At 41.2% G+C, this 27,911-nt stretch overlaps 2 protein-coding genes across 4 annotated transcripts in view; one reads left to right on the top strand and one right to left on the bottom strand.

Moving 5' to 3' along the window:
- Nucleotides 1-6,140, top strand: part of LOC142060898 (hepatocyte nuclear factor 4-beta-like) — a 29,448-nt gene extending 23,308 nt beyond the window's left edge. The window contains exon 10 of one of the 2 annotated variants that reach the window (XM_075101242.1): nt 453-6,140. In XM_075101242.1, coding sequence (XP_074957343.1) covers nt 453-517 — 65 coding nt within the window. In that variant the 3' untranslated portion in view covers nt 518-6,140. Of the gene's footprint in view, nt 1-241 lie in introns of both variants that reach the window. The other variant, XM_075101240.1, reaches the window with a different exon arrangement.
- ZDHHC7 (zDHHC palmitoyltransferase 7) lies at nt 4,349-27,393 on the bottom strand. 2 transcript variants are annotated; one of them, XM_075101243.1, is made up of 8 exons: nt 27,197-27,393; nt 20,618-20,701; nt 17,604-17,926; nt 14,665-14,789; nt 9,537-9,633; nt 8,975-9,056; nt 7,634-7,764; nt 4,349-6,580 (listed from the first exon to the last, which is right to left on the bottom strand). In XM_075101243.1, exons 3-8 carry the CDS (start codon nt 17,907-17,909, stop codon nt 6,404-6,406), a joined length of 918 nt encoding a protein of 305 aa, XP_074957344.1. In that variant the 5' UTR covers nt 17,910-17,926; nt 20,618-20,701; nt 27,197-27,393; the 3' UTR covers nt 4,349-6,403. The 2 variants fall into 2 exon arrangements, with proteins under 2 accessions (XP_074957344.1, XP_074957345.1); XM_075101244.1 differs by lacking the exon at nt 27,197-27,393 and adding an exon at nt 26,606-26,655.
- Nucleotides 27,394-27,911: the final 518 nt, after the last annotated feature.

Raw genomic sequence — 27,911 nt, 5'->3', positions numbered from 1 at the left:
TTTCCCAAGCGCAAAACACTGAGAAGAGCTGGTCCGTGCCTCTCAGTCGACCCTGTGCCTCATCACAATCCAGGAAGGAAGAATACGCCTGAACATGCCTGAATTTGGGATAGATCCCCCTGCCCCATCCCCCAAGCTCCTGCTCCTTGGTTCATAGGACCGTTTGCTGGTTTTATTTGGACACTGCTCTACTGAACAGCATCCAGGTCCATGTTAATTCTGTTTCTTTTCTCTCCTACAGCATCTCCTGAAACATCCCTTCCATCTCCTTCTACAAGCACAGGCAGTGAAGACTATAAACTAGGCTCTAGCACAGGACCCAATGCTGTACCGCAGCTCTTACCTCAGGCAGTGATACCCAAGCAGGAGATTTTATAGGGAGAGGTGGAAGGAGAAGCTGGGAGCAATGTGGAAACCATGCTGAAAGTGAAACGGACCCTTTCTCTTTGCAGAGGCAAAGCACAGCAGCGCCCTGCCTGTAGCCGGATCTGGCGGTCCTGCTCTTTCCCATCCGTGAGTCAAGCACCAGGTACCAGACCGCAGCAGGAGCCTCACCACGGGTCTTCCCACCACTTATTTCACAAGTGACTGGGGTTAATGCTCTTCTCAGCAGGACCAGGACTGTAAGCTCTTTGGAGCAAAGCTTCTGACTGCGTTCGTTATCACCGAGCTCCGTGTGATCACGACCCTTTTAAAGCCTTCGGCCGCTATCTTCATAAAACCAAATGCCTTACACAGCTCCTGGTAATCGATGAGTACGGCGTGTCAGTACGGAAAGGTCTATCCCCATTCACAATCTAATTACACTCCCACTTCTCCTGCCGCATGTTAAGCTTTAGGAAGAACATCTTCATAACCCTTAGTAGCCCCAACGCTTTCTTATTCCACACAGATGTTTCTTGTGCCACACAGACCACAGCCAACATTTGATGCTGGTCGGTTATTGTGATCAGGAATGCCAACATTTCGTTATTTTCCGTAATTTTTAGTATATCTAGAGTCCAGCTGTGAGTTGTTTGATACATGCCCTACTTTGTGTGCACACCTAATGCAGCTCCACGATGGCGGCAAGGACCTCTGCCTCAGGCCGAGGCTGCTGGCTCAGGTAACACCCACGACTGGCAGGAAGCTCAAGCAGCTGCTGACTTACCAAATCACTGCTTTGTATCTTCCGCAAACGTATTGGGAAGAAGCAACAGCCTTAAAAATGCCAAAACCCCCTTTTTCCCAGTACACAGGTATGATTTTGCTGTAGTTTCATGTATCCTTGTGATGCCTGCAACCTGAACTTCAAAGCTCTAAATCAGCAAAAAAAGGGAGAGGCAGGTCTCCTGTTGCTGCTGCACTTGATGTAAAACTTAATCAGCACTAAGTGACCGACCACTAACCACGTGACAAGTATTTTAAATGACCCCAGTAGACGACTACACAACCTCAAACTTCTCCTGAAGCGCCGTCCCTGTGGTACGGCGTTTATTCTGCATAAATCGAACCTCATTAGAAAGCAGGCTGCTGGGCTGCTACAAAACTTACGCTCCTCTGCGTAAAAGCCCAACGACCGCCCTCGGGCAGCCCCTGGGGGGTTATGGGCGGCTGGACTGAAGGGCATGATGGACAAGTCTCAGGCCTGACACATCGCACAGATCTCCCAGCCCAGGTGCATCCCTCTTCCCGGCAAAAACGAGATGACGGCTTTGTGAGGCTTATTTCACGAACGCTCATGAAGCACTTTGAGATCCCCGGGCAGAGACCACCACGGAAATACCACCTTACTGACCGACAGAGGAGCTGGCGAGAGCACCCGAACCTTCATCAACAGGGGAGCACTTTGTCTCCCGGCTACCTTTCTTTTGCTAGGGAGATATCTTAGAGTTGCCATTCTACAGCACAAGAGATGTGAAAACCATCGAAGGCTGGGTTGAATTTCACCTAGGATCACAATGTTTTATTTTTCTACCGTCTGTGATGAATTTGATCTGACATTATATGCTGATAACTTTGATTTCAAGCAGCTATTTCTGGAAACCAGGTTCCACCGCAAGCATTCCTGCCGCGAGACAGATGCAACTGCACTTACCCAACATTGCTTCCAGTTCCTCCCTCATGTAGATTACAATACTTTTCCAGAAATTAAATGTACATTTATACTCATTAATGGTAAGAAAATAAATCTATGAGGGAAATAAATTCCATATTCTCATATTTCATATGGATAGTTCACCTTTTTCTTTAATTCAAAACCAAGTTCTCCAGTTTCTCTATTGATTTCTCCTACACAAACACCTGAGGGATTTAAACTGTAGGGATTTATTTTTCATAAAAAAGAATCCTCTATGGCTGCAAAGGCCAGCTTTCACTGGAGACTGATGTAATCAACAAGCTAAAGTGTAACCTGACAGCATAAAACTGTCCAGGAACAAGCAGCTATCAGACTCGCCCCCCAGTGTTCAGCTAGTGGGGTGAAGGTTTATAGCAAGATCAATTCACTGCCTTACAAGGGGCCTGGATTAAGGGCCAGAATAGACTCAGAGCAAAAATCCCTTTCCGGCTTCCCTGTGTCAAACCTCAGTCTAAATTAAGCCAATGTTCTTCTGTGAACATACCGCGGAAGTGACTATTTTATCGGAATCATGATTTTGTTAGCGAAAGAGGTTCCAAGCCATCATTCAGAAGTATTTCTGTTGTCTGCTAAGATGCCGCCTGCTCTGTCAGGACAACGTGAATCGTGCATCTCAGGTAATGGAGACTTACCTCTTTCTCTAAGTTCTCCATCTCCTTGCTAATTATAATATTTGGCTTTATCAACATTTAATCCAGGCCTTATTTTAAATTTATCCCGCACTACAGCATGAAGAGAAACTGCAGAGAGATTTCAGAAGTGCAAAGTTACACTTACGTTATTTAGAAACTAAGGCCGGGACTGCTGGGATGCACGCTGGCTGTTTTCCAGAGCTCTACTTCGTACGTGCGAGTTCGTACACGCCACTGCAATACGGTCAGGAAATACTGCAGGAACTGAACGATAGTATTTCTCCATGAAGAAATTCAGAACACAAAAAAAGTGACACAAGCAAAAAAAATGTAACTGTCTTATCAATTAAGAAGCACCAATCCCTGTTCAACCATGAAATATACGGCGCGAATTGAACTGTTACTCTGTTCGGAGGAATCGTTATTCCTCTTCAATATACAGAACTCTTAAATATACAGAACTCTGTATATGCTGGTGCATTTCATTTTAGTGTTATTAACAGGTTCAGGATCATTTTACAGCCCAATTTCTGTATTTCACCACCTCTTTTGCCACCTTCTTTCTCCAACAGCATTGAATACATTCACGTATCAACACAGTGCCAATAGGAAGAAGCGAGAGTAATCATGGAAACACAACACTTTTGCACAGGGTAGGCATAAGGCAGTCCATAAACGAACTCTCGCTTCTCACTGCTGCCGTCTAAGACTTCAGAAAGGGTTCGTGAAACCTGACATTACCACTAGGAATTAAGACAATAAAAAGGAGATAAATTAGCAGGATCCATCTGCAGAGACGGCTGTTCCATGTCGAGAATAAACAAGCTCTTCCCTAAAATATATGTAAACACAGCGCAGCCTGACTGCGGTGGCGTACAAATACAATCAAATCATTAACCCGCTCTGAAGTACAAGAAGCAGCGGCACAAAATTTATATGAATGTACTTGGAGCTATTTTCTCCACCGAAAGGGCAGCGTACAAAAGCGTGATATTATACCCAGGGAAGGCACCAAAGCATTTTTTAGAATTGCTGCGAGTGGGAAATAAACGGCTTCCCGTCTCTCCACCCTCTACTGCCTTTGCAAACCTTGATCCTCCTCACCCTTGTCGAGTCGGTCGTTCTGCTGACAGCTCCGAACTGCCGCTTTCCAGGCTGCGTAATTGGCTGTCTTTGTATCCGAAGCTACTGAACTAGCGGGAAAAGTCAACGTCTGTCAGAGAAACCAGGGGGCCCACGCCTGTATTAGACACAGGTGCAGAGCCCCAGGTGCCCCGTGCCCCATGAGTTTTCAAATAGGAAGCATTCACCCCATGTTTTCCCACTTGCCTTAGACAAACTGGTACCGACGAGAGAGGCAGTTACACAGAGGATGCACACAAGGAAATGCCGAGGGACAGCTAAGCAGTTAGCAAAGCTTAAAACCCTAAGCAGAACAGCGTCTTTAATTTGGAGCAGCATCATCTGTTACCTGACGTACCTGTACATATAAATTACAAGCCAAAGGATGGGAGACCATTACCCTGAGTGGTCGTAATCTAAATATATGCAAATATGCACATATACGTGCAAAGAAAAGCAACACATAGAGCAGAAGTTAATCAACTAAGACTTCATTACTTTATTTTTTTTAACATTAAAAAAATTACAACGTAACAAGGGTTTGAAAAGCCAAGTAAACCTGATTTCACACACGCACACACTTGCTAAGTCACAGGGTTCAACCGCTTGAAGTGATATTTTCTGATTTTCACCAGGAGATTTTTATTAAACAATATACACATTAAGAGCCTCATGACAAAGCCAGACACGTTTTCTTCCCCCTCCCACCAGTTCTTTACGATGTGCAACTGAATATGCAGCAAGGATCTTGTGGAACTTCCAACTTTCCCCTCAGTTACACGAGACGTAGTTTTGTTCATCTGACCGCAATTTCATCGGATGCGTCCACCCCAAAATTGCCCGGCGTCACACACCACCTCCCCCAAGCAAAGGGAACGTATTACCTAGTATTGCACAGTTTTGTTCGCAGGGCCATAAGTAATAAATGGATCCCTTAGTAATTTCACCCACCCAATGGTATCAAACCTGATGAAGCTGGAATCGAGATGCCACAAACAGTTACAAAGAAATGGAGAAGCAGGTCGCTGAGGAAAAGAAAGTATAGCTTCTGTAGCACGTAAACTTTATAACGCAAGATTCTTCAGCGCATTGAACTGCTTGAGGTGGGACAGATTCATCAGTGCTACTGGCAAAGCAAAAGCAAGAACAGGACAATTTTAAGGCAAGTCCCAGAACAGGGAGCTATTTACTTTCTAGGCACGATTTCAAGCTATGCATCAAGGCTCCTGCTTTATCCTTTATATCGTCAGTAATTTATAGAACAGATTAACAATACAAAAAATAGTCTAAATATAATTTTTAAAGAATCCACTTTTAGCTGAATTTCATTACTTGCAGATTTCTAAACATTTCTTAGCACTACTGCTGTTTGTCAGGCCCACATAAAGCAGTTCTAGATCTATATTGCTCTCATTTCTTGAATGTAATTTTGGTTGGAAAATGGCTAAATTCAAAATAATTCCTTCTATTGCAGATCCTTCTACATTTAAGACCTGTTGTACTTGAGAAGAAGGTAGCCTCCCTCATTTCTCTGTCTTTGCTCAAGGGATCGTTAACAGCTTTCCTTCTATGAAAAGTCAGTACAATCAAAAAACGGGGCAGAGCAAGACCTTACAAAGACAACTGGTTTCAGTCAATTAACCCCAATCTGCAGTACATTCATTTTAATCTCACGCAGGAGGATACAGTCACTGGTCCCACTTACCCCTGCACGGAGGACTAGATACGCTCCTCAAACACCTAACACTTACGTTCCCCTAGAAGCAATGTGTTACGAACCGGAGACGCATATCTGAGGGCAGACACTGGCCCGCAGCCGTCAGTTGCAAGAGTTGTTTACTGAAGATTTAGAACTTACCTAAATGCCATATGAGATTAATACTGCCAAAACACAAGACATGCTTTTGTGAGCCTGGGAAGACATTTGGCAGGGGTGTAACAGTGCCTCTGACGGGTTGCGCTGGTGCGCGCACCAGTCCTTTGAATCACTTGCATATGAGGAATGTGTGCCTGAAGTGGGACACAAGAGTACAGCTCTGTTTGTTAGGACAAGCTGAAATATAAAGTAAAACTGAACGAACCACTATTCCCTGAAAACTGGATTTAGAAGGCCAGGTCTCATTTGAGATCAACTTTCACTATAATGCTCCTCCCTTATGATTGACAACTGCACCTAAGTATATACTTTTTATAAAAACACACAGGTAATTCCCCAAACATTTATCAAATAAAAAGGGTTTAACAAAAATGGATAATTAATCTCAAAATAAATTACAGTAGCATGACATTTGGCTTCTTTAGTGTGACCACGTGCTTTTCCTTTGTTATCTTGCTGTGAAGACCGTAATAGATTCAGTTCACGTCTCTGAAAGTTAATGAGATGTCTGTGACGATAAACGTATAAAACTCTGCTTGCTACAAGCAAATGTCTGATATCAGTTTCACCTGGTCACAGATTATATGTAGACAGCCTTCTCTGGCCCCAAATAAATATTATATAGTATTCTCGCAAGTTCCAGCATAATTAGACTCAAACAGAAAACTCAGGTCCTCCTTTCTTTGCTCTCAGTAGAAGTCGCCTGATTCGAAAGCCTGCAAAAGGATTGATCCACAGGAGTGACGGCTGACCCCCAAAAACAGATTTCATTCCTTCCCAACGCAGTCTTCGCTCCCACGTCGGCTTTTCACTCTTCAGTCTCTCAATCTCCTGTACACACAGACAGACATGCAGTGCTGCGCCGTTAAGTCCGAAGTTTAGTGAAGTCTAATAGCAATTATCAAACCTGATGACTATTTCGCATTCTTTTAATTTATAGCTAGTGAGCTGGTTAGTTTCTTACTGTTATTTATTTAGTAAGGGAGAAATACGAATGGCTGATTTAGCCCTGTGGGTACTGGGCACAAGGCCTGGAACATAAAACATATACAGGAAAGTTGGTCTGCCTCTACCTCTTCCCCCCTCAAACTAAGGGACAAAATGACCAGAAAAGCTGATGTGACAGCAGAAGATCTGCAAGCAATATGCACGGGAAGTTGTTCACTCAGTTAATGAATCCAGACAGTAGGGCTTCCAAGAAGCAATTACTGAAGCTAGGCTTACTCTCCCAAATGCATTATTCTGATGATTGTTTTTTGTACTTTCCACTGAAGGCGGCTGGACATACACCACTTCTTTTTCACGGTAATGTTTCAGTACAGAAGTATACTTTTAAACGGCCTCACATGAGAAAACTCTGAACAGCCCCAGGATTCAAACTCCTTATGCTTCCCGTCAATTATCCGTCACAAAACATCCTCTCAAGGCTTAACACTGCAGATCTAAGGGCAAGGGAGCCAGAAGCCCGAACTATGGTTATACTCTAAATAAGGCGTATCAAAGTAGAGGGGAGTATAATGCGTTGATAAAAGATAGTTTAAGTGTAAACCTGAGAAAAGCAGACATTTCTCAGGACGTATATCATGAGTTTGCAATATCTGAGAAGTGCAAGTCCAAACTGAAATCAGAAGCTGTGCCATCTTTGTAACTGAAAAACCTTATTCTACAATTTATGTCAGAAAAAGCAAATAATGCGAGAACTTCTGTTCAAAGCAAACCCATGGAAGCACCTCGGTCCTTCCAACCGTAGGAAATAAAAATGATGAGCTGTTTCAGATTCGGGGTTTTCTTCAAAGTAAGAGCCTCCCCTCATGCAAATAAAACAATATCTAATCACATCTTCCTCAAGTAATTGTTACAGCACACACAAGTAGAAGTCTTTACCGTTTCGTCATTGCATATTGAGTGGATTTGGGTGCCAAACATGACTGCAGTGAAAGTGAGAAACAGAAAACCCTCAAGGCACAAGAAGATCATCAGGATCACAGTTACAGGTGGGGAAAAGTCACTGCATTCTGTGAAAACGACATAGGTAGTTATAAAACAATTTTTTAAAAAAAAAAATCTATAGACCATGTTCATACTGAGACAACAGCTCTCCAACAAACAGCAATAAAAGCTGAATATCTGACACTTGAAACAACATTTCACAATTATAACAAACTTCTAATTTCTAGCACTGCAGCAGCTTCATTTGCTGCCCAAGGAAATGAAGAATTTTAAGGAAGTAACACTTTTGGCTTCCTATAAATGGTAGCGCATTACTGCCATCCTGCCTCAATATTTCAAGGGTATCAAATAAACGTTTGCCCACGAGACGATTTAAGTACTCATAACTGCACATATATAAAGATGAGACCAGCTTGAAGTTTCACGCATGACAAACACTATAAAAACCGCGACCACTGTCAGCTCTGGCTTGCTAATTAATTCAGATGTTCCATTTTGCTGCGATTGCTTTATTTTTATTTTTTTTTTAATTCACCACACAAAGCATTCAGGTTCTGACTGACACTTAGAGTCACATCTCTGGAGATCCTCTGATCAACCGACTAACTCCATTATAGTTAAACAAAGAAGAAATGGAATAGTGTACAGGAAGCAGAACGTTTCAAGTAAAAAAAGGACTAAGATTCCATCCATTTAATGGAATATTCAGCAAAACACAGTCATGTTTGCTTCAGGAACCAGGAAAAGCACACGATCAGAACAAGCTCTGGCACACTGGAACATTAAGAAATGCAAGTCAGAGCCTTAAACAAACAACTAGGACAGTTTAGGAAATTTATTTTCTACAGCAGCCCCAGAGCTGGGTTCAGTAACAGAATGAGGGAGAAATTTGTTTAAGTTTCAGCTGATGTTCACAGAACTGTGGTGTGGCATGCAAAGCCCAGCTGGCAGCCTCAGGTAATATAGTGCTGAGGTGGTCTGAGGACCAGCTATCGTTTCCTTCCTGTTAGAGGTGGTGATTTTTTCATTTTTTACTATGCAGAAAGGGAGTGAGAATGCCCTTGACAGCCACAGCTCTTACAGTGAATGACTAAGGGGGTGGGGGTAGGAAAGACACATAGAAATGGGCAAACAGGTATGAAACATTTCCAGGACCTCACTTCAAAAAGATCAAACTCCTGTAATATTTCACACATGGCACTGAAATAGCTGGAACGCTACGACCTCCCCTTAATACCTGCTAGATCATGAGAGTGAAAGTTAATGTTTGCTTACCAGTCCACTGCCCTCGGACACAGGAGAAAAACTGAAACCCACACAGTATGAGCGCATGAGCTGAAATTAGGGCTATATACATCTGGAAATAAGAGAGAGTGCTTACTTTTGACTGCTGCCAGGTAGTAAACCAGACATTCCTCTCAGCCAGCCTTCACCACTGCACAGCGAACAGACTTCCTTATTTCAATTTTTAATTCAATACAGTGATGTAAAAACAAATTCTAATTAAGCTTGAATCTAAAAACGTGGGCAACAATGAAAGTTTAAGGATTAGCTCCCTAAATCACAGCACCATTTCACTAATTGTTACTATAAAAAACACAGCAAAATTAAGATAGTTTAAAATAACAGCACTTTACAAAATAGATTAAAATGAGTATAAGTAGAAATATCTTCCTGCTTGGAGAGTATCTTGCATAGAAGGGAAAAAAAACAAACACCAAAAAACAAGGGCACAAATATTTTGTGTTAAGACATCAGTCACTAATAAGCACAACACAAATTGTTATAATCAAGGTAGGTTCATACTGAGATCAAGCTGCTGCTGATTTTCACTTACCGTAAACAGAACAAAAAATCTCTGATTTTTCTCCCCCACACAATTATTCACCCACGGGCAGTGGTGATCCATCTTTCGAATACATCGTTTGCAAATACTAAAGGAAAGGAAAAGAGACATCTGTTGACAAAAAATACTTCATATTTTAATGTAGAAACAAGGGTATCCAGTGGTCCTAAGATGATGTGCTGAAATCCTTTTTGACAAACTACAAACAGTGATTTTATCTGCATTTCTTTAAAGAAACTGTTTGCTCACTTATAACTCAGCTTTTGGTTGCTACAAAACTGACTGTGTAGATAAGATCTTCCTCATGTAAGAAAAAAAGTATTAATATGAGAATTACTGCGTGGCCAAACACACATCAGGCGAATACAGTAACTTGTTTTAGACACCTGTGGCACTGAATGAGCAACGCTTCAGTTCTTTCTAGATTCAGTATTAAAAAAGCCCTTCCCTCCTGGAGAAGCTTTTTTAGACACAGTAATTATTTCAAGTTTACAGACTTTCAAGTTGTCAATTGAGTTTGTAAATCCAGGATGGTGGGGGGGAAGAAATTCACATCTTCAAGTTTTCAACTGGCCATACAATTCTAAACACAAGCAATCAAAACCTCAGCTAAAGAACAAGTTACAAAGTCACACCTCACTTCCTCAACATAAACCAAAAATACTGAAACCATAAACAGCACGCATTCTTTGTGTATTTTGTTGATGAGTATTTAAACACTACTGTTCTTTGCTAGTATTGCAATTAATTGCTTCGTTTCTGCCCAGTTTTGAGTCAAGGTTTTTTCCAGAAAGAAAAGTCAAATATTTCAGTAAGTCCATTTTACATCTGTGAAGCCATACAGCACCAGAGGGCTCATTTCTCTTAAATTCCGGTCCATCTGCAGCCAAACATGAACAGTTATACAAGAGAAACACAACAGTTGCAACATATGTTGAACTACTTCTGTAAATCAATAGCTTAAATAATGCTGATATTTCATTTCCCTAGCTTTGTGCTTAAGATGCCCACACATTCAAAACGTTCCACATCTGCCTGCAGAACATCCAAAATATTAAGCATTTTCATTTCAGCGGTTACAAAGCCAAATAAGCCTAAAAAATGCAGGCACTGTTATTCAAAATCCTTTCGTTTTAATGCATGCCTATTTATGTATGGTATCTGTGAGTGCTGCAGTGACAAGGCACGAAGTAAAGCCAGACAATTGTCACTAGAGTGAAGAAAGGGGTGGGGAGTGAGGGCGGGGAAGAATCAATGCTCCAAGGCATAAAATAATTTTTAAGTCATCTCATACGCATGATTACAAGGTAATTCAGCCAGAGGCAGAACACCCTCCTGTGCAGGTTATATGAGAGAACCCCAAATCTCTCACGGCTCCTCTGAAGCTCCCTTTGCCCTGAGCTATCATACCCAAACCCCTAGACTCCCACTGCCTCTTGTTTAATGGACATTCATCCAGAAAGGAGATTCATCTTCTGATGCAAATTACTTTTCAACTACTGGCAGTTACACATAAAAATCCCAATCCCATCACTAAACACCGCAACCATTCTCTGGTGCAGAAGAAGGAGGTACCATTCAAGAGAAGGCATTCAGAAGGCTCTCCAAAAGGTTTTCATTTCACAGCCTGCTGCCTGTAAGTTCAGCCTCTCATTAATTTCCCGAGCTCTGGGGAAGGTGACCTAACGCCAATCTCCACAACCATGCAAGCCTCCTAACGTAACACAGAATATATAGTGTCACTCTAAAAAGAGTATTAATGTGAAGTACTGAGTAAAATCATATCCAGACTCAATCAATCTAAACACTGGAAGATGTGAGGTGGGCAGGACATACTTTTGCTCATTCAGTACTTCTCACAAGCCCACGCAGAGCTCTCCAAGACATCAGATGTCTGGAACCCTGCCTTCGTTTCTAATCGCACACCACGAGTCAACCAACACTTCCAGCCAACAAACCTGCAGCAGTGCTGAAACCAGCGGTCCTGCCTTCCTCCTACCCCCGTCACTTGTATCCTATTCCCTCTCTCGTCCAAGCACAGATGTTCCCGCAGCAAGAGTTTGGGAAAGTCACTCCATTAGCTGCAACCTGGGTCATTTCACTGTGCGGGAACACTCACGCCTACGCGAGAGGAAGGAGCAATATGGTAGCGAGAACAAGGAGCTGTGGACAAAGGAAGGTCTGATCCAGCTTGGCACTGCTGCTGAATGCACTCAGGCAACTGCAGGTGCAGTTACAGTTTTGAATGCCAAAGATAACATTCAGACACAGCTAATGGCTTAAGAGAAATTGGTCTGGATAACAGACATTCACGGCAAGACTGATGCAAACGTCTCAGTGACTTGATTTTGAGTAACAGCTCCCCACACACAAACGCAGGCACTCAGAATAGGCTAGAAACAATGACAGCTGTGCTCCTTCAGTGAAAATGAAACAGAATTTGCTCAGGATAAGCCTCTTCCGTATGCTGAAAATGTTAACTGCTTAGTAAAATCTCCGTTTAATGTATTTCACTGAGGCTAGATATTTAGCTGCAAATAAAGGTTTCTTGTTCTTTCCCACCACTAATGAGTATTATGAAATATTTTTCTTCCTCAAAAGAACTTCTGCTGCAGTGTTGCACAACAATTTTCATAACTACATCATAAGAGCCTCTTCTGTTAATAATTTACTACTCATAACATGCACTGTGGCTTTGAGCGTAACTATTTCCCAACAGGAACCAACTTCAATTTCCATTTTCACGTCTCTTCTATCAGCAAATTGCCACTTTGACTGCTTGGGACTAGACCATCCTTTTAATGTCCTTGGAAGAGGTTTGTAAGCCAAAAAAATGTTGGCAGCATAATCAAACCTTTTTTCTATTTGGTACACTTCTGCAGTGCTAAACCTATGGCAAAGAATCAGATTCTGGTAGCTGGTCTATGCAGTATGTATTCAACAGTCCAAAAATTACAGAAAAATCCTTTGTTTTACTTAAGAATTTAAGAGCAGCTGCCAGTAGAATGTATTGTACTAGTAACAGAAACAAAGGCAATTAAAGCAGATACCCAACTGCAGAGAAAAACATGACAGCAGGCTTACAAAAGGGTAGCAGATACAGTTCCAAGGCTCCAGCTTTCTCTTTCAGATGCCCTGTGAAGCCAGTTATGTACCGTGCAAGCATTAAAACGCATCCTTTGCCCTTATGTGGAACATCCCACAGCGTATTTTACCAAGACGTAGAAAAGCAAAACAATTCACGAGATGTGCAAAGGTAGGTCCCTGAACCAGTGGTTAGTTAAAACAAACCCTCTGAAAGTATTACAGATTTCCTTCGCTGTGGACAATACCCATTCTTGTCCTGCCTTAACAATAAATGCCACTCAAAATTCGTACTATAAACAATGGATTCCAAGTCTCTACCTAGCTTATTTTTATTATTCTTCTACAAAGAAACAATTTTTCCAATCAATAACACCTTATCTTGGACCACATGCTACTGGACCGCCCAAGATAATACAGTGCTTGCTGAGGATGATGGCCCAGATGTACCCAGGAGACTCCACAGGGCACAGAGCTGCAGCTCTAGGCTCTCCCAATACTCCAGCTTCTTTACTTGTATGTAGAGTTCAACATAAGATGCCTTCATCTGGGGCTACTTCCAAATCAGTAAATCCTACCGGGACCAAAGATGTTGGAAACACTTTACAAAGATACCTGCAAAGTCTCTGTAGGAGCCAGCCTAAATCTGAGATGAGAAAATTAGCAAGATCCAACCTACGCTCACTCAGCAGAGGCTCTCCGGTGTCCATTTAGCACATCCCATGAACACGATGCCAGGATATCTGAACCGACTGCCCAAAGCTGTTTTGGATCCCCAGAGATTAACATCTTATATTCTGCCACAGGAAAGCAGCTGCACTGCTTCCACTCCCAGGCCCACTGAGCAATCGGTACAGCTGTGTTCATTTAACACTCTAGTAGAGCTAATAAAGCAGCCAGAACCAAACTCATTGCACATGAAGGCAGCCCTGGTACCTGCATCCCTGCTGAAGACAACCTACACCACAGATAAACTAACTGAAGATAATTCTATACTTGACTATTTATACACGAAACTTTCCCCTTCACACTCCAGATACCAAAACCCACTCACATCTGAGAGAAGAACAAGATCTCAGTGCCAAGGCAGAGTATTTATAATGGAAATAGCTTCTCAGCCGTAACTTTCACACAGATAAGTGACATACATGGAGACATTTAATTTAGAAACCACAAATTTACGGAGTAATTTGAGAGTCCTGACAAGACTTCACTCTGTTCTTTTGACGGGCACTAACTCGGAGACTTAAATCTAATACGCCACACAATTCAACACACACCACTCCTCGCACCTAGCGAGCGCCACCAGGATCATTTACATATTTATGTAAGTCTTAATTACGCAGGCGTATCTGCTTTCAGCTCTCACACAATAAACATCACAAACGCATATCCACCGTGCCTGAAAACTCAAAAGATTGAGAAATAATAATGGATACTTTTACTATCTCTTCCATAGCATGTTAAGTTCAAATTATAACCACTCCTGTACTTATTAAAACAAATCTTCAAGAAGCAGAAGTGCGTTTAACCAATTACACGTACAACTTTGGGAAAATAATCTGCCAATTCACATATAGCTTCAAATGATGCACTACGAAGAGACGAATACACAAATTAAAGCGATAGTTTTAAATTAATCTGTATTTTCTTCATTTAAGATTGCAGGAGTCATTTCTTAAATCAGCTTCTATCAGAAATTTCCTGGAGGTTCTTCCCTTTGCCCTGCATTATCAACAGTATGGCACAAGAATTAGAATGATGCACAGGAAAAAACATCCACAGATCAAGAAGTATTTAAGACACCAGAGTATGAATATTTTTAAAACCTCGAGTTTTTTGCTTCTTTCCCCTCATCCACATTCATTTTTGGCCACAGTATATTATATTTATAAAATACTCTGCAATGTATGAATTTGAAAGTTTACTGGATACCAAAAGAAATTTGTGGGGGAAAAAAATCAACGCATAAATACCAGGAACATTATTCCAAGACTCAATATGCATAACCGCTTTAAAGAAAACTATGGCATACCTGCAGTGGTGTGCACGTTCAGGTTTGATACTACAGCACTTCGGACATTTGTAGATCACTTCTCCTGGTTTCAGTTGCAAATTATCCATGTATTCTTTAGTGGCATTTCCTTTGGGTACAGCCCCCTGAAATCATTTCAATTAAAGGAGAGAAAGCTTCTTAGATGGTATGAGAGTGTTTAAAAATACATTTGCTAGACTTCATACCAGTAATCTCAGGATAATTGCTGAAATAAGTTCATTTACTCAAACCTAGTCTGCCATAAACCAGAATCATTTCCAAATGCATAAATTACCTCTGTTTGACCACAAATTCAGCTTCATTTCAGCAAGACCCATCTATGGCCAAGTATTAGCATAATTTTGATACAATCTGCTGTCACCAGCATACATAACATGAAGGGGAAGACACATCTTTACGTGCAGATACAAGCACTACAGGTCAATATCTGCCGAGAAGTTACTCTGAACGAGCACCACTACTCAGACAGACGTGCTTTCTTAGAGCAGCATATGTTAATTGTTGTGATGTTTGATTATTAGGCCAAGCCATCCACAAAAGCTAAATCAGCAACAACTACTTGAAAGATGTTATTTTGATGCTCTGAATCCACGCTTTAGCCACCTGCCCCATGTACACTAGTTCTTGAGAACAATCATTCTTTTTTCCTTTACACTTAAGCTTTTAGCTTCGACACTGTCACCATCAAACACTACTGGCTTCTTTATTCTACATCTCATATCCTCTGCTGCCTTCTGCTACTGTGAAAGTTTGTGTAGCTACATGGTGAGCAGCTGAAGGAACTGATCCAGAAGAAAAATAAGCCATCAGGAAAAGAAATTATTTTTTAGTGATTAGTCCTCTGAGCTGTTCACCACAGAGCTGCGTTAGCAGCTGTTTCAACACAGTAAGGAAGATGATGAACGGACAGAAATAGTAGGCAGGATCACGTCTTCCAGTAACAATATTAATCTAAAGCCTCACGAGATCGGAATCTAACTTTGGATTAGGGAGAAGAAAATAACAGAAAGTACCACTGTCACCTTGCTTATTTAGAGAGGTAAAGGCTTATCTGTGGCAGGAAGCGATCGTGAAATAAACCGTGATGCGAAATGAAAGCACAACGGCCTTTCCGTACCGCCTCCTCCAGGCCAACACTTCCTTCACACAGGGATAACCTTCTTCAGGTTGGCTGGGATTATCTGCAACACTCTATTTCTCATTCAAAAAACAACAACAAAAAAGCCCACTGGCAACATCATCACTTTACACAGACATGAGAAGGCAGTTTTTGGGACAGAATTCACAAACCAGCAGTCACTTCAGATTGAATTGCAAAACATCCCTCTACTTGGGCAGAAAGTTTTTGTTGCCTATTGCCTGGAATGACAATCTTGTGTTTGCACTGCCCGAGACACAGGCCAGGTTCTGCCCCAGCTGAAATCTCTGGCTAAGTGGTGCTTCAAGCTTGAGCCAGCTGGCCTTTGCTGGCATATGAACTGAGAGAGTTTCTTGAACGCTCATGCTGTATTGCCGAAGTGTTCTTTGCAATATGAATGTTCTCAGTGAAGTTAATACTTTGGTGTAAAAATGGTGAATTATCTCAGAGGGAACTCCTGAAGCACAAATTTATCTTATAAGCATAAATTTACCTGGAACAAAACACATCTCACGTTCACCTGTACACGGAGGACGATAACTTCAGGCTACTCTTTCAGCATGTTGCTGATAAAAATATGCTCTATCTCAAAAACATCTTTCACAGTCTCAGATGGTCACCAATTTCTTCCAATGAAAAAAATCTATTTTTATAGTTATAACAGTAAATTTAATTCACATATGATTTGAGGCAGTTTATTGCTTTTTTCCTTCAATCTCAGTTTCTATCACACAGTCGTATCCTCCATTCTGGGAGTCAGCAGGAAAGGAGTGGAGAGAAAAAGGTAGGAATTTCATCTCAATTTCTATCATGTTTTATCCATGAAGAACAACACAGGTCTAGAAAGACACACAGTTTTACCAGGACATAATTTTAAGCAATCTATCCTTAAACCATTAACTTTCTTAGCTGTCGCAGTCTGTAGAAGTTGTAACAGTTCATCACTGGGTGTGGGCTCAGAAGTAAATCAAAGATGTAGAAAACCATGAACTACAACGCCCTACTGTTTTTTCTGAACACTCCCATAACCTCTACATACACTGTTACTGTCTCAAAAAGTTGCAGAAAGCAGATGGTTTTCCCCTCAACCCTCTCTCCCCAGATTTATTCCCTAAACAGAATAATAGATTTTACTACAAAAGAAACAATTTCATCTCTGACTCTTGAATTGCAGAGTGAAAGTCCTAAGAAATTAGTACTTTCAAGACCTCTTATACCTACGCTCTAACGTGCGTTGAGCTTAAATCTCCGTTCCCACTGACCCTGAACCCCTAAACGCAGTAATGCGTGAGTTAGGTAGGACAGTAGTTCTTACTTTATGTCAATACGTGACTGAGGTTTTTCAGCATGTCTACCTCTAAAAGTTCTCTCATGTGCCCTGTCAAATGATACAACAGGATGAAGCTGCAACATCTTATGAAGTTTTGGAAATATATCTGGCAAAAAAAAAGTAAGACAAATTAGGACAGAGGTGACTAAAGCTTTATTAGCTTCTTCAGAAACTGGGTTAATATTTAAGGAATAAACTGTGTATCTCATAAGCCTACCTCTCCCTTATAAATTAATTTTATACTGCCAGCTCCTGAGGTCAAAAATTATTTATGGATTAATTAACAGAACAACAGGAAAAGTACAGATACCATCCCTTCAGCTTGAGGGTTCTGCATCTAACACTACTTTTCCTTGCAGGAGGAGACTGAGGCCACTTCTCCAAATTTCTCTGCAGACGACGAGCTACAGGAGAGAACAACTCAATGTCAAGGAGCGATCGCATACTTACTGGATCAGTTAGCATAGTTCTCAGATGCGATGACAAAGCTAGTACTGCCAAGCAGTTAAAGAGAACACCGTTGATCACAGAGTACCAAAAGTCTTTGGAAGGCAGCAACATGACAAAAGTCACTACGAAGTCTGCATAGACAACCAGAAGCCACGTCATTATAGCACAGACCATACCACAGCCATCTCGGATGAACCAAACCCTCTCTGCCATGTCGGCCTCTGAGGAAGAGGAATCGTAGCTGTCATTTTCAGCAAGAAGCGGGTGGTGCTCAACATCACGGAATCTGTGCCCTGATGACTGCATGATTTTCTGGCCTTGCCCTGCAGGAAGCAGACACCATTATTATGTGTGAGGAAACGGGAATACAGGTGGCACTCGCTTTTTATTTCGGTAAGATAAAACATATCCAAGTTCAAAATAGGTTACTGAGGTTTTTTTATCAAAACCTGAACAAATCTATGACAACATAAGTGTGAAATATTTCTGTAATCAAAAGATACTAATTTACAAAGTTTCATCAACAACTTTGTAAGCTATTTACTGACTTTTATAATCCCATAATTTTTTTTTTTTAAATCATGCAACTTCAATGCTTGACAAAGGGATCTTAGAATGGTTTCATTTCCATCTTGCTGTGCCCATAAACCATTCTTCCCCTTTTGCTATAAAAATGCAACCTTTTTTATCTCAAACTAGAATGGAAAAGTCTTCATTACATTATAGCTCATGTGTCTCAGAAAACAGCAAATTATGGCACCAGACTGTTGACTTTTCATACTGCTCCAGCAACCCAGGGAAGAGCAGAAAGAAAAAACAGAATGGAAATAAAGCTGTTCTAGTACATCGTTCACAACAAAACACAGAGCAAGTTAGAAAGCAGCTAAATTTGTGGACAAAAGTGCTATTGTGTTGAAATAAACCCAAACCTGTTACACAGATATATCAGATAACTTACAAAGCGGTCTCAGATCAGACCAAACTTAAGGGAAACAAACGGTGGTGGTTAAATTAGCATGGCAATGGATTACATGAACCAGATTTTCAAAGAACGCATAAATTTATTTGATTTAATGAAAACTCTTTTAGTGCTTTGTTGCTGTTCCAATGTGGAACAAAAAAACAAGACTTGAAACCTTAATAGTTTTCATGAAACCAGAATTATTTCCAGACTTCTCTAACAAGCGAAGACACAGAATGGCAGAACTGAAGCACCATCAACAAACAGGAGACAAATTAAAGCTTAAACATTATGCATCAAGAATAGTCTGCTACTTTAAAAGCATACTCTGTTCTAAAATTCGTATTGATTCATGCTATTAAAAGCCATGTCTGAGAAACCTGAAAGCATTATATTGACTGATGATAGTCACACAGAAGTCTGTTTTTCTCCCTTATTAATGGTAGCCTATATATGACTGGTAGGAATTACGGCGCATCCGTTTACATCTTGAGACCCTGAACACAGGATCACTTTGTTAGTTTAAAATGGTCAAAGTGACCATTACCAGGTAAGAGACTCACAACTGAGGTCGTTTGCAGATAAAGCTATGTATTTCTGAACCCTTTAATAAAACCTCTCAGTCCTATCTACTAGGAATCAGATAAACATATTCTGCCCAGTAACTCTTTCTGATTCTTAAGCCTTAATGCTAGAACTAGGCAGGAATAATCCAAGAGACTAGAAATGAAAACAAGTACATGCAGACTGCAGTGTAGAAATCCCAGAGCAACAGTTAAAATAGCTAGCTGAGATACTTATAGGACACAGTTAAGTGTGGGCTACATTCTCTGGTTGTGAAACAAACTGAAATACAGCTCTGGTGCTTGGATTTAGTCGCTAACAATGTAAAATTACAATTTCTAGTAATTACACGGTGTTTTCTAATCACCCGTTAAAGTTTTTTAGTTTGGTTTTTTTTACACTGAAGTCTCCCCTCTTACCAGAATGCAACTACTAAGCCATGGATGAAGGTAGTCACATACTAGGAAAATATCATAGACAAGAATAATTGTCACCTCCCTTAAAAGCAAATCAAGTTTAACTTAGCCTAGATAAGGCTCTCTTTTCAGCCACTTTAAGTTATTCTAATCTTTCTAAATGTTTACAGTTAAAACTACAATCCAAGCCAATTCATTTCAACAGCACTTTGGGACATCAACCACACCTTGTGGACAAGACTTCTAAAAGAAACGTCAAGTTTCACAAAGCCTACATAATTCGCAGCTAGAACATGAAGATAACTAAGCAAACCAGCTATTATTTAATCAAAAATGAGCATATAAAACTTTTACGAAATGTTATTGTCTAACTTTTTCTCTCTCAAAAAAAAAAACAACCAGCCCACAAAGAAGTATGTACAATAAACTTTCAACTAAGCCTTGAAGCGTATGAAGAGTTGAGAGCCAAGCAAAGTTATCACGCGCACAAAATAACCAACAAATGCTCCAAAGAGCCAAACTTCTTCCAAAGAGATAAGTGACTGTACGTCAGGAGCAGTCAAATACAGTGCATTCACATGTCAGTATTCTGTCAAAATATTTTTTCACTGGCAAATTCTGGTTTTGTTAACTCAAATTTAGGATAAGTTCAACCGAATTCACAATGGCAAAAGTACTACTTTTTCCCTTCCCCACCCGATTTTTCCTTCTTGTTTAAAAAAGTCAATACATAAGTAATTTGGAACATCTTTTCAAACATCTCCCCCCTCTGCCCACCCAGGCCTGTTTAGAAACCCCGCTCCTTCAAGACCTCCTGCTGCATAGATGTTTTGAAGTGTTTGAGAGGAATCAATGAACCAAAACCAACCTCCCAATCCTGAAACTTCCTATAGAACACAAATTTGAAATTCCTTCCAGCTCAGGTGCAATACCTCAGAAGAAGAAATAAACAGTTCTGCAAGCAACTCCTTTAGCATACAAATGAAATGGCATAAAATTACTGTATTCATTTTTTTACCTATATTAAAGATGACCAAGAAGTTTTTTAGCACAATAGGAAAAACCCCACATACCTCGCAAATGTTTTGCGTTATTCTAACATCATGTCCTTCCTTTGGGCTATCCTAGGCTATTCACATAGTCATATGTGATGTAATCTGAAAAGACATCATCAACAAACCGGTTAGTAAAGCACCCTTGCTTCATCAGGAAAATAGTGTTAAGCACAAAAAATACACATAGACAGTTGTACTTTGAAATACGCCGCATGTACTTACAGGAAACAAGCTTCTGATCGAGAGGAAAAAACTTTTAGATTAAGCTGTCAAATAACAAACTAAAGAACTCTAAGCAGTGTTTCAAGTAACATTATCTGTCTCGTTCTTTGTTTTTTAAGAGTGTTGGATATCCAGATTTTAGCATTACAAACTAATGTATCCAAAGACCTACTACTTCTTCCTGTTTGCCACTCCTATATGAGTAAGAGAGAGAGTATGCAAAAAATAATAAATCTTACTTGATCTTCTTCAGAGCTTACAGCAAGGTTTTTGGAGCAGGTTATTAATAACAAGCATGCATGTCTACCACTATTTTTATAATTGTAAGGTAAGACAAAAAAAAAATTGCTTTAACTCTAATTATTAGACCAAGCCATGGCCAATTTAAAATAAAGAAGCTACTCATTCCTGAATCTGTATATAAAAGAAAATGGCCTACAACTATCCAAAGGGAATATGCACTTAGAAAGTTCTCCTTGCTAGAATTCCACCACAGAGGCAAACAATTACCGTGCAACTTCTGATATACAAATCACTAAGGACTGAAATGCCAGCGTAAGCCGTTCTAACCATGTTTAATTTTGCAGTACAAACATTCCATGATCTTGAATCACATTCCTTCCTTTTCACAAGGACATAATACCCAAATCCAACGCAGACTGTGCAAAGTGAGAGAGCATCTGTAGCTTTAAAAGCGTAGATTTCCTTTTTCGTAAGGAAAGAGGAGGGGGAGAAACTTATTTTATTTAGAAAATCAGGTACTTCAAAGCTTGAAAATTTTAGCAGTGAGCTTTTGGAAATCACCACACGGCACTTGGAGCAGGACTGCAGCACAAATCCTTGAGTTAGATTTCTATGTGAGGAAGAGAACCAAAGACGTGTGGGCCTGGATTTCTGTCTGGAAAAGTTAGCGACCAATGCACGCTACACAGAAAGCCCTGCTGCCCTGGTTTCTGGCAAATTGAGTTGGGACCCCTGTTCTACACAACATTGGCTGGCACTGCTGTCCTCTCACCCAGTCCTACTGCTGCAAACACTAACGTCTGCCCGGCAACTAAACCCCCAGTATGTGATCAAGGAAGATTTTCTTGCTTTGTTTTATACAGTACAGAATAAAATGACTAGCTTGGAGTAGGATTTTCAAATTAATGTCTGATTAAAGTTGGCTAAAGAAGTACCTAGGTTTATTTCTTCAGTTGTTTGATTTTCTAGTATTTAAAATAAGCTTTGTGACATGGAAGCTTCCCTTTTATTTGGAAGGTTAATTTAAATTCATATATTTTGAGAATAATGTCAGGATTCTGATATTTAACAGCTATAGAAAAATATGAAGCCACTTACTTCTAAAGGAAAGCTTCTGAAACTGGCTTGTTACCAGAAAATACTCCAAATACAACATTACTGATGGAATTCTTAATCTGCAAATTTTCCCAGCTCTAGGGGAATTACACCAATGCAGACTTCCCCTGAAAATGAGAAGCCTGTTGTCTTATTCAAATCACCTCATATATTCTATTGCAAGCCTAAAAGGTAATGCAAATGCTTATTACGCACATGTAACTGCATGAAGCTACTGATTGCCTTCTGTTTTTCTTTATAAATATGCTTTTATACTTTTGTTAAACAAGTTTTCACAATATTGTGAAATCCACAATCATTAAGTTGTCATTGACATGGCATTTTGTGGAAGCTACATAGAAACACCCAAGAAGACAGACTGAGTGTATCACATTCATTTGCAATGTCACCCACCCATTCTCTGAGTTGCAGATGTCAAGCAATAGAAGACGACACACTAAACCTCTGCAGGTAAAATATTAAAGTCAGAGTAATCATTTGAAATTGTTAAAAGAGAATTCATTCACAAGACAGGGACTTGATTTGTTCAGTCAGTTCCCTAATCCTAAATGCAATTTCGTGCAAGATTTCAGTGTTTATTGTAGCCTCATCAGTTACTGGTGTACGTGGAAGTGCCACCATAGTTCAGCTCTTGCAAAAGTAATAGATTTAGTCATTCTCATGTGATCTCTCCCACCCTTTCCATCTCCCCTGCTCCTGTATGTTGTTCTCCTCGCCAGCTGCCTACACCATTATCCCCCACCTTGGTCCCCTTCAAAGGGAAGGGGATCAATGTTTGAAAAGCACTTAGACTTTATGAAGAGCACCCCCACCGAGATGCTCAATGCCTGTCCTAACTAAATTTACATTGAGTCTTTGATGCATGCCTAAAGCACGAGCCTCCAGGACAAAGCATGCACTTTAATCTCTAATATGCCCAGCAATGGTTTTTAATTTGACTGTTTAAAAATCTTTAGCATTAGAAGGTAAAACTAAATTATTCTCTGTTTCATGTAAAATGGCATCTGTTTGCACAGTTGATGATATTAAACCTAATCCAATGCAGTTCTACTCTTAGGCGTTATTTGAAATTCGCAGCTTGAGAATGTCTCATCTGACCGTCACCTCGTTGTTAATGAAATGTAGGCCGAAAATGCTGATATATTATCAGAATAAAAAAAATACTTTTGAAGAAGTTACATTACAAACTCATCATCACTGGAAAGATGGTCTTGTAAAATGACTGTGCCTAAGATGTTTTCAGTTTTCTGCTGGGGCTAAAGAAGATCCACTGCATCAGCAAATCTCCCTTCTCGAAGTTTACTGGAAGAAGGTTACCAAGGACATCGGGAGATGAATGATACAATACAACCATTGTATCATGAGGCCCCTGTGCTGTCAATTAAATAATAACAAAGGGCACTTCAGGGTTAAGCATAGTTCCTTTCCCTGCTTTTTTTTTTTTTTTGAAACAAAAAACATTGTTGTAGGAAAAAACAGAATTTAAAAAAATATTTTTAAAATATTTTTATATTTTTATATATATATTTATATATATTTTATATATATCTGTATACAGGTATACAGATAAGAGTTTATGTACAGTCTAAAAATCCATCAGCTGTCAAAGCCTATGTATTTTTTGGTCCCTTTTTCATTCAAGCTGTACAATGGACAGTTCCTAAGATTCCGTATATTTCAGTTACAGTAAAGAGAATGCTTTTATTTCAAAATCTCTGACGGCGTACTGATAAGTCAATAGTTATAGGGACACTAACAGGTATTGCACCCTAGAATAACAATCCTGCAGCACTTACATAAAATGGATTTAATCCCTACCTAGAAAACACAGCATCAATGGCAAATCAAAATGACCGGACTGTAGTCTCATTAAAAGGTTACAGTGTAAACATTAACTTCAGTAACTGCAAAAATTTTAAGAAAACCAAGTGGGCAAACCTGCTACTGCATCCCATTCCATGGGCAATTTGGACCGTTCACTGCTGACAGATAAATATCCACCAGATAATGTCTAGACATATTCACGCCTAATTTACATGAATAACCTGCTTTGTATCACAGATACAGGCAATCCAAATGGCAAAGCGATTTAATAAGTAAACTGTGGCTCATTTTAACTTCTTCTCAGTGACTGGTCTAGCAAACAACCTCACAGCAAATTAAGCTAGTCCAATAACTGCATCAACCGGTAATTGTGCTGAAAACCCTTCAGCTCAGCCCCAGCAGCAGCCTAGCTCTGTACAAGGAAACTCTGCTAGGTACTAAGGCTTAAAGGCTGAACTTTCTTAGCAACCAGAACACGTGTAAGAACTGCTAGAGTAGCAGGTACTCAGAAGAACCAGTCCCTCACCTACAGTCCCAATTAAGCCCTGACAGACTCAGCTTTTGCTATCTGTTGAAACTGAGCACATCTCTTTGTAATCACAGTCTGGGGCGTATGTAACGCAGTGCACGCAGCTCTGGAAAACAGCAGCTGAAACAGCTTCTGATGGCAACCCACGATATAACCCCACAGCGTTATTATTAACTTATCCCCAAATCTACCCCATACCCTTAGTGACATAGCCCATCGTCTCTCTAAATCCTTGTTGCATCTGCTCTAACAATATATTTTGTACCACATTTATCTCAAATTTCCTGTTTATGCCTTGTAGCCCTTCTTTTTACTGACCCATGTCTGCTCTACCGCAGGCACACAGTGACGCTTTACATTGGAAACACGTAACTCATTTGATGCTTTTTACATACAGACACTAGGTAACAAATTCAAGAGACGATCTTCAGTAAGTACGTATGTAACACAGTCAAGTTTTAAGCTACTGTAATGATTCTCCCTATGCCAGCCTCTTACTAAACAGCAAGTGCCAGGCCATTGGAAGACACTGGAATTGTTTCTTTTCAGCTCTGAAAAGAAGATATGTTTCTTCTATATATCCTTCTTCTGAGAGTATTTAGAAGTAGTACTTAAGCATTAAGTATGGATATCTTACTGGGAAGCTGGACAAAATTACTTATGTCTTTATGCTGGTATCATCTTTATAAACACCCTCAAAACCAAGCAATGAGAATTCAGGGTAAAAGAATTTATGCAAAATGAAAGGAAAAAACCCAATGCTTGCCTTCAGAACACTTGTTTATAAAAAGTATGACAGAACTTTGCTATCAGCAATAAACCCAACAGATTTGTGATAGCAAATCACTTTTCCGTAAGCACAAAAACAACATCCAAGATGTTCAGCCAGGTATCTTTTCAATAACAGATTTTTCTCCCCCACAGATGTGGAAGTCAAAGAAAATACATTTCACAAGACTTTGGTGCCCAGCAAAGATACACACTATCCGCTACATGAAACGTTTGCTGAGCTACAAGAGCAAGGACAGAACACTCCTGGATTAAAGAACAACCTTTACTTTGGAAAAGGACACGAACACAGCCTATGGCTGGGCTTTGCACCTTACCTCTTTTGGAACAGGGCCACAAACTCAAATTCAGATTAGACTCCAGAGAGCTAGATGCTTAAACCAATATCCGTATTGTTAGGTGGAAATGGAAAGTTTTACACACTTGCCAACAGCAATTGGATGAATCACGTTCTACTTTAAAGTATAAGTTTCTAATTCTAAATTTTAAATTCATTGATATAGGCTATATCCTCACAGTCAGTTAAAGATAGCTTGGATATCACATTTACTGATTGCACTGTGATATCAGGCTGGCAGGAACATTTTTCTGTCAGTTATTATAGCCGTATCCACATGGGATTCTTTCTTCCAGGTTCCAAAAAGTAATGTCATAGATCAAAGCTGAGCTATTTTCACCAGCAATTTTCAATATCGATTAAAGGAGTGTTAAAGCCTTTGTTTCAATGGTTCCTCACATCAGACACATGTAAAGCTTCACATTTCCTCTACAGTCTTCATCTTCAGCCTTTCAACTGCTACAGAATTCTACCAATTTACTTCCCTTAAAAGTTATGTCTTCACAAAAGGCATAAAAAAAGAAACCCATCAGATATATACAATACAAAATATACTGCTTTAGAACAAAACCAAGGACATTTTAGAGCTGAAAAGTATTAACAATTTCCTTCAGCCACAAAGAGCTTTCAGCTACTTAAATCCAATCTAAAACCGCTAAAATTTTACATCAGTTTCATCTACTAATGAATCAGTACAGCTCTATTTTATCTGTAAATTTTCAAAGTCTGAGAGTATCCACTTCAAAAGATCTAATTTAAGTCTGTTAATGCGAACAGCCACAGTGACTTCAACCTAATTATGTCTTCAGCAAAGCGAACAGTTACATCACTGTAAATCAGCATCCCGATACCATTCTACATCTGTATATGTAGTATAGAAAACGACCAACGATTTCCCAATCCTTTTTTGACGGCACCGGTCGCATACGTGCCATGCTGTACGAACCCGTCCTCTTATTTTTCAGAGCGTGAACTATTTGCATCTCCACCTCCTGCGAGTGCTGTTCTTCCCCCCTGGAAATACAGAAAACTAGCACCACGTAAACCAGCAAAGCTCCCCAGAGTGAGTGCTAGGACATTACTGAAAGGCGTTGTGTGTCAAATGGTTGCTGCTCCCTCCCATTTCTGCTTCCCAGGCTCTGCAGCACAACCGTGCCGGCGCACAGGGATGCTTCCGTGCACTTGTTTCCATGGCTGCTGACAGATGATTTCTAGTTTGTTGGGTTTTTTTTAAATAACCTGAAAAGAGGCAAGAGCACAGCCAAGACCTAGAACAGCCCCACTAAGAGCAGACACCGAAGAGCGGCAGGGACGGAGACCGACGGGGCACCCAGCCCTCAGCCCCACCTGCCCCCGGAGAGGAGCCTGGTCCCCGCTCGTCCTTCGCCGGGGCTTCACTGGGCCTCCTGCCAGGGCCAGGGCGAGCGCAAGGAAGGCCCGCGGCGGCCGGGCCAGGGGAAAGCGGCGTCAGGCTCCCTGAGGAGAACCGGCTCCGTGAGGGGAAGGTGGCCCGGGGAGGGACTGGGGGTGGACTTACCTCAGCAGCGGCAGCCCCGCTGCCCTCAGAGCTGCGACTGGCGCCGTGCCGGCGGCGCGGTGGGGCGAGCCGGGGCCAAGCCCTAGCCCCCGCCGCTGGACCGCCGCCGCCGCCGCCGCCGCCGTGCCCGCGGCCGGGCGCTCCGCCGAGCCGAGCACTCCCGGAAGCGGGAAGGGCAAGGCGGAAGACGGGCGCCTCGCACCGCGCAGGCGCCGCGCCGGACGGGGCTGGACCCCGCGCGAGCTGCGCAGGCGCACACGAAGGGGCGGGCACACGCTGCCGGCTGTGCGCATGCGCGGCCTGGGCGGGACGCCCTTGGCGGCGGCCGCCCGGCTGGGGGACGGACCGGCACTGCGCATGCGTGGGGCCGTGTGCCGCGCGGAGCACCGGCGCGCTCGAGGGCCCGGGGCGGGAGCGCGCATCGTCCCGTAACCGCTCCCCCACCCCAGTCTCTCCAGCTGGGCGTTTCCCCCCTCAGATTTTTAAAGAATCACGATTTGAGGCTAAATTTGGATTTTTAAGCTTCTGAGGTGATAGAGATGCAGTGGGGTTTACTTCAGTTCTTCCAGGAAGGGGTTTTGCTGTATGTCTACCCACGTTTTTGTGGTGATACTTCATTACAGTCCCTTGTTACTTCAGGGACTCTCAGGAGGGGGTTTGGCACCTATATTGGATATTAGGAAAAATGTCTTTACTGCAAGAGTGGTCGGGCACT

The sequence above is a fragment of the Phalacrocorax aristotelis genome, chromosome 8 (assembly GCF_949628215.1).
Source record: "Phalacrocorax aristotelis chromosome 8, bGulAri2.1, whole genome shotgun sequence".
NCBI lineage: Eukaryota > Metazoa > Chordata > Aves > Suliformes > Phalacrocoracidae > Phalacrocorax > Phalacrocorax aristotelis.
This window is presented reverse-complemented; position numbering and strand designations above follow the sequence as displayed.